Source organism: Cheilinus undulatus, linkage group 3, assembly GCF_018320785.1.
Source record: "Cheilinus undulatus linkage group 3, ASM1832078v1, whole genome shotgun sequence".
Taxonomy (NCBI): domain Eukaryota; kingdom Metazoa; phylum Chordata; class Actinopteri; order Labriformes; family Labridae; genus Cheilinus; species Cheilinus undulatus.
Window position 1 is genome coordinate 26,079,553 of NC_054867.1, and position 7,036 is coordinate 26,086,588.

Here is a 7,036-nt window from a genome sequence, read left to right on the forward strand (position 1 = left end):
TCACTTGTTCCTTATAATTGACTCTCAACTAGTTTGTATAGTATTGTGTAATCATGCTAATTGATCATGATGTGGTTTTGGGATGAAGTTCATGGCATGCTGAAGTCACCATGGCAATGAGAGTGATGAATTCTTTAAAGTCGATCTCCAGGTCTCCGTTCTGGTCGAGGTCAGCAAAAAGTTCGTCCAAAGTTTCTTTCTCTTGGATTTTCTGTTAAGTAGAAAAAAATATCAGTTTCATGCAGTTGGCAACACGTTTTAATCTTCATAAATAAATTCAAATAAAAAATTAAATCCTTGCAATTTTTGGCTGATTAGGTGTTTTTTAGGCCAAAACTTTCAGGAACTTTTAGTTCAAGGGGTTTGTGGCCCACTATTTCCTGTGTTTCCACCAGGGCTTAGCCCCAGAAGACTTTACAAATCAGGCATCCTGACACAGCCAGATTTTAGGAAAACAAAGAGAATCAATATGATTATGCTGTGTCAGATAGTTCGCCAGCAAACATCAACAAATCAAGGTTCACACTTCATGTAATAGTCAGGATTCTGTGCTAAAATGTATTTCGAGTTTAAGTTAAGGCCCAAGCATTGACCTTAATGAAATGCAATGAATTATTATTATCATAATTATGTCAACAGAAACGTTAATTTGTGGACCTTAAAATGCCTGAAAGTCACTTAATTTTGCAGACATATTTCAGTCCGGGTGAAAATCCTGCATGTGCATCAAAAATGGCTCCACAGCACCCCAAATGGCTCTGACATGCAGCCTTTCAAGTAGGTTTAATAATAATAATACATTTTATTTAAGGGTGCCTTTCATGACATTCAATGTCACCTTACAAAAAGTACAAAAAAGTGCATTAAAAACAGGAATAAAAACAAACAGTAATACAATAGACAATGCAAAAGATCAGAGGGAGTAGGAGAGTTTGAACAGATGGGTTTTGAGTCTGGTTTTAAAGAGGGGTAGGGAGTCAGTGTTGCGGAGGTCAGGGGGGAGTGAGTTCCATAACTGGGGTGCCGAGCGGCTGAATGATCGGCCCCCCATGGTGACGAGGCGAGCAGAGGGGACAGAGAGATGGACAGAGGAAGAGGATTGGAGGGTACGGGTAGGTATAGAAATGTTAATGAGGTCAGAGAGGTATGGAGGGGCGAGGTTGTTCTACATGCGGGACATTTTTTGTAGCTGATTCACAGGTATCACATTTTAAAGTCCCTGGAAAGTGCTTGAAAAAAATCCTTATTGTAGATTTGTTTTCTGACAGGCCACTGTGTTATGAAGCACCAGGCCAAATTTCAGTCATGAAAAACATCTACGAGTTTATAAAGTCAAGCTTCAACATCATGAAAAATGAGGCAGTAAAATCTGCTCTAGGATAGTGGGCATGTCGAATGAGCTAAAGCCACACCCACACACGAGGAACATGATCCTCTCAGATTAAAAAAAAAAAAAAAAATGCTTCTGATCAGAGCACAGTTGCCTGGCTCTGTGCCAGAGCTAAGAGGCAGAAGTTGGGGATTAAATGTACTTCTCTGGCACAATTTTCTCTGCTGTGATATTTTTAATAACCTGTAGTCCACTGTGGCTGATAGATTTGGGATTTTTACCTCACGATGAACAAAAACACAGCATGTTAAATTTTAATGAAAGCAATGACATCAGCTAACATCAGAATACTGAGATGAACTGCTGTGTGATCTTATATCATTGTGGCATCAGGGGGGCGGGATAATTCCCCATCAAGACTAGTGGTGTCATGGGCTCCTATATGTTTGTCCTGCTCAGATCAAACCAAGCCAGGAAAGAGGTGAACAACTTTCCAACAGTCTAGATCAGAAATTCAGTGGCACATACTTCTCAATGTTTACACATGTTTACAGCCACCTTATTCTAACATATCTTGTGTGTTAAGAGACAACGTTTTAATTTCACTTTACAGGGACTTAAAGCGTCTCCTCTGAGAGAGATAATTTTTGGGATTTTTAAAAATAATTTACACCTTTTCTATCTACATTCAGATTTATTGTAATGAGTGGCAGGGGGTAGACACAGTTTCTATAACCTCTAATCTTTAATTATATTCCTATCAGGTTCTCAGTCATTCAGGTCATGGTTATCCAAAAGCTTGATCAAAACGGGGCAACTGGACTTAAAAAGTTAAAGTTCTTGAAGACATTTGGTTTCTCCTCTGTAAACCAAACAAGTTAAAAATACTTCAAATACTTGCTGAGACTGTTGTTTCAGTTTTGTGTTTTTTTTTTCTTTTTTTTTTCTTTTTTTCTAAGATATATTTTTGGGCTTTTTATGCCCTTATTACATAGAGGACAGTGGATAGAGTCGGAATCGGGAGAGAGACAGTGGGGAGAGACATGCAATAAAGGGCCACAGGCCAGATCTGAACCAGGGCTGCCCGCCTACATGGGGAGCACCTCAGACCACTAGGCTATCTGTGTGCCCCTCAGTTTTGTGTTTTAATGGACAAGCTAAAATATATCATTTACACTACAATGAGTTAATAGAAGTCAAAACATTAGAGGAAAATGATTAGGTAAAAACTTTAAGTAATACTTACTGAAGAAAACATTATTTGTTTAGTAGCAGGTATTAAGGCATTATAAGTTAAATCAACTCACATTTACTCGAACATTTATGTCAGGATAACTTAACATTTTTTAATTGAACTACAATATGAAACTTCCCAACCCCTGAAAATTCTGTTTAAATCCAGCTGAAAACATGCTTAACTATTTTTCGTAAAGCCACATGTTCTAGATCCACTGCAGTTGTCCCTTAGTTCTATCACGTACTTTAATATTGATCATTTATGCCACTCAAGGTAGACTTACTCAGAGACTTCAGTATCTGAGAGGTGCACACTGAACCAGGAAGCCCTCTCCCATCATATTCAGCATACCAACCATTGTTTTACATATTGTGGTTGTTCCCCACAGGTGGGAGTTGTCTAACCGAGTGAGTAACTTCACTCATGGTGCAACAGTGTCTAATGCCCAAAGACATTCTGGAAAAACTCTGCAAGGCATGATTGTCAAATAGTTTGAGTACAAAACTTCGATAGGTTAAGTACTGACTACTTAGAACTAAAAATATGTTCAAGCAACTCTGAAAAATTGGCCCTGAAGTAGTTATTTTGGCTTTTAAAGTTAACACAACTTAATCATAATCAACCTTTTACTGTTTGATTTTACTGTTTATTACAGTTGTCAAACTGGCTGAGAGAAATGTAAGCCTTTGTCTACCATTAGAATGATAAATTTGGAAAGCTTTACCCCCTAAGCAGACTGTTCAAGAGGGGCCACAGAACTAAATTAAGACCCTGGTTCCTGTGATTGAACAGCATAGAGTTCTTTTAAAGGATCCTAGTTCCTAGGTAAAGTTCCTGCAGCCAAAAAGCCTTTGTGGTCATCCCCTACAAGTCTGTTTCCTTTTATATGTAAATACCCCCAGCTGTTTAACCGAATCGGATCCTTTTTACTATGTTGAACAAGCCTTTAAAATAAATATCCACCATAAAAGTGAAAAGGTGTTGATGTGAATGCCACTTCTGTGGCTACAAAAGAGTGATTATAACATATCTTAAATTATATCTCGTGTTTTATGCTGTAAGCTCAGTCTAGCTAAAGTAACAGCAGTCATGTTGTGACCACCATAAAGTGGCAACATATCATAGCTGACAGGACAACTGGCTCACAGATGGAGTAACTAAAACTGAGAAACCATCAAGTTATGCACCATTATACACCTTACCACAAAACACATCTACACTGTGGTGCGTTAATGCCTCAAGTAAACACGAATGATAAAGACTTGTGAAGAGCTCATTATCTTTAAGCACTGCTCTGCATGTTTCTGCCTTAAACATGCCAGTTTTGAACTTTAATTTCCGTAACGTACCATTATGAAATGACTCATCTCATTGTTGATGAGATCCTTCAGCTCTGCTTTCTTCAGGTTGCACTTGTGCCCCGAGTATTTGTGGAAAATTCGGATGATAGTGATCATGCCACTCTCCAGGTCTGTCATACTGTCCTTTGAAGCCTGCAACATTGAGTTTAAATCAGTTTACAAAGCACACTTGCTTGATTTACTCCTCATCAAGATGGTGTGATAGCTCTAATTTTAAATTAATGCATGCACTCTGTCCTTATGGAGGAGCAGGTTAATTATGTATAAACATAAACCTTCAGCATTACCTTTCTTACCTTCATCCTGAGAAACAGCTCTGTCTTGTAAGGATCCAAAGTGCGACTGATGGCTCGGCCAGCAGTGTTGTCTGCCACGCCTTGTACATTAGGAACACTAAGGATGAACCACATGAAGGTTTCTCATGTGCTGCATAATGGACAACTAATGGATTTCAGTGGTCAGAGCGTTGACCAAACTCCATTTGCTCTTTAAATATGTCATTTAACAGATCAAGTTTCATCGGTTTGCCTGGTATGGTTGTGTTTGTGCATGTGCATGAATGTTTGTTACATAAATAAAGTTCACAGACTACAGGAAGCAAGCGTCTGTAAATATTACTGTCATGTGTAATGCACATTGGCTTTCTTTTCTTGCATAAAACAAGCACCTAAAGAGAAGAACATTTGTTAAGAGTCTGGACTGCTGAAAATGTCACATTTCCAAATAAAATAAGTCTTTTTTTTGTTCTACATAAGTGCCTTGGATTGAATATTTTGAAGGATGCAGTTTGAGTTTCTTAATCGAATGCTTTAGTTTATCTCTGACGATGTTTGAGACGAGCTTAAAAGAAGTCACAATCATTACAAAATTGTGTAAAGGTTTAGAAAATGTGGTTTTAGGGTCACCAATGCTCTGCAGTTAAGCTTAGTCTTAGTCTATCCCCAGTTCAGTCTAAATGTAGTGACCATAATATCAAACTCACTGTAGATTTTAAGATCTATGCAGAGAATTCAATGCTAGTCCTAAAATATTTGCTCAAATATAAACTGCACATTTTACATTGTGCTCTAAGGCAAACAGATAGAGGAAAGAGACTGATTAGCTTTATTCTATTGTGATTGTTGGATGAGATTACTGAGATTTAATGATCTCATTTTTGTTGTGTAGTGTAGCAGATGTTTCTTGACAGCATGTCACCACCCTTCCTCCACCAAACTGATAAAACACACAGAGGGAAGCAGATAAACTTTAAGTATGCAAACATGTATTTGTCGAAAGAATGTGTTCTGTACTTAAAGTTAATCAAATTGACAGTAATCAGAGAATTCATGTTATTTATACTGTGTAGCGTATGAAAAATATCCATCCATCTTCTTCCACTTATCCAGGGCTGGGTCAAGGGGGCAGCAGGCCGACCAGAGCGGTTAAATCTACAAATCTGATCATATAGAATTATTCAATCAAAAGTTATTGCACTTTGTGCAAGAGGAACATCATAATTAATCTATTAGCAAAACAGGATAATTTCACATCAACTAGAAAAAATAAAACAAAAATGATCTAATTTCTTGAAGAAATGCAACGAGTGAAAGGAAATATTGAGGACTGTAACAATTACAGGGTCACCACACTTTTTAGCTGTAAACTGGTGTGTGCCATGTGAGGCTGTGAGTAAAATTCTGTACAGAGGGAAACTCAGGCAGGATTTAGGAAGTGCTAATCAATCATTGATCATATTTTTTTACTGAGACAAATTGTTGATCTGTGCTGTTTCAAAGTGGAAGAGCCTGTTTTGCTCCTTTGTTGATGATGGCTTTTGGTAAAGTTTGGAGGGATGTTCTCTGGTACAGAAGATCAAATATAGGTATTAATAGTACATTTTGGGACGTGGTAAGGAACATGTACAGGAACATCAACTCGTGTGTTTGTTAATGGTGTTAAATCTGAATTTACTGTAAGTTTGACATAGTGAAAATTTATCACCCCTTCTGCTTGTGCTATTTATTAATGATCTTAAGGAATATTTACAACAGATGGATGTCAGTTCAGTAATTTTGATGACATGGTTATTGATAACTATATCCACATAATGATAATGATGTATGCAGATGAAAATTTCTACAACAAAATAAAGTTTACAGACAGCAAAATACCATATGTGTGAGGGTTTTTTTCTTTTCTTTTTTTTTTTTTTTTGAGAAATGGAAATAAAAAAGTTGACAGTGAAAAACTAAGGTTGCTGTTTTTGGTGTCAAAAAGCAGGTGTCAGCAAACTAAGAAAATAATTGAGAGATTGTTCATCATTTTGAATATCTTTGTATTATTTTTCATGATTAGTGGTTCTTTTAAAAGGACCTTGGAGGAGCTGCAAAGGCAAGCTTCCCATGCAGTGCTCACAATGCTCTGTAAATGCAGAAAGCTGATCAACCTGTAGATGTCGCACTAGAGCTGTTTGACAAGCTAGTTACGGCAGTTAGGTTGTAGGCTTATGAAGTATGGGTATGAAAATACATAGTTATTGGAAAAATTGGACCTTCAATTTTTGCAGTATATCCTTAAAGTTAAAATGACAAAGTGCAATAGCATGGGTTGGGGAGCTGGGAAGATACCCACTCTGTATTGTAGTTAAAAGATAATTATTGGTCACTGGGAGAGACTGATAGGAGGACAATTAACAAAATGTAGTCTAATAACGTACAACTATCAGCTCAGCCAGCTTAATTAAGTGTTTCTGAACCACCATGGGTTCTACAGGTGAAGCAGATATTAAATGATTGTGGTCTGTCTTACCTCTGCATCTTAGTAACATTTACTGGCTTAAACTGACTGTTGAACAAAGGCTCAAAGATCAGTTTATGCAAAAGGTGGAAAAGAATGATATTCTGTGATTTTATGTAGAATTTGAACAAGAGATCAAACTGGAAAAATATTTAAATAGAAACCAAAAGTAAAAACAAGCTATCTGTAATTTTAGATTGCACATCAGGTCCAGATCCAAAGGCCACTGGGCATTATAGGCCTGGACAGAAGCCAAGGAACTTACACACTCTAATAATGATCATCCAGGTGATGAGTAACATCTTTCATTTGAGTGTAAAAATGTGAATG

General features: G+C 37.3%; 1 protein-coding gene across 1 annotated transcript; it reads right to left on the reverse strand.

The window, feature by feature from the left end:
• Positions 1–50: 50 nt before the first annotated feature.
• Positions 51–4,045, reverse strand: LOC121506804 (protein S100-B-like). The gene is made up of 2 exons (XM_041782700.1): positions 3,917–4,045; positions 51–211 (listed from the first exon to the last, which is right to left on the reverse strand). Exons 1-2 carry the CDS (start codon positions 4,043–4,045, stop codon positions 65–67), a joined length of 276 nt encoding a protein of 91 aa, XP_041638634.1. The 3' UTR covers positions 51–64.
• Between the last annotated feature and the right edge of the window lie 2,991 nt (positions 4,046–7,036).

Coding starts and splice junctions, on each gene's coding strand:
- LOC121506804 (XM_041782700.1), bottom strand. CDS start 4,045: ATGACAGACCTGGAGAGTGGCATGATCACTATCATCCGAATTTTCCAC. Junction 212..3,916: donor AGATGAGTCATTTCATAATG/GTACGTTACGGA, acceptor TCTACTTAACAG/AAAATCCAAGAGAAAGAAAC.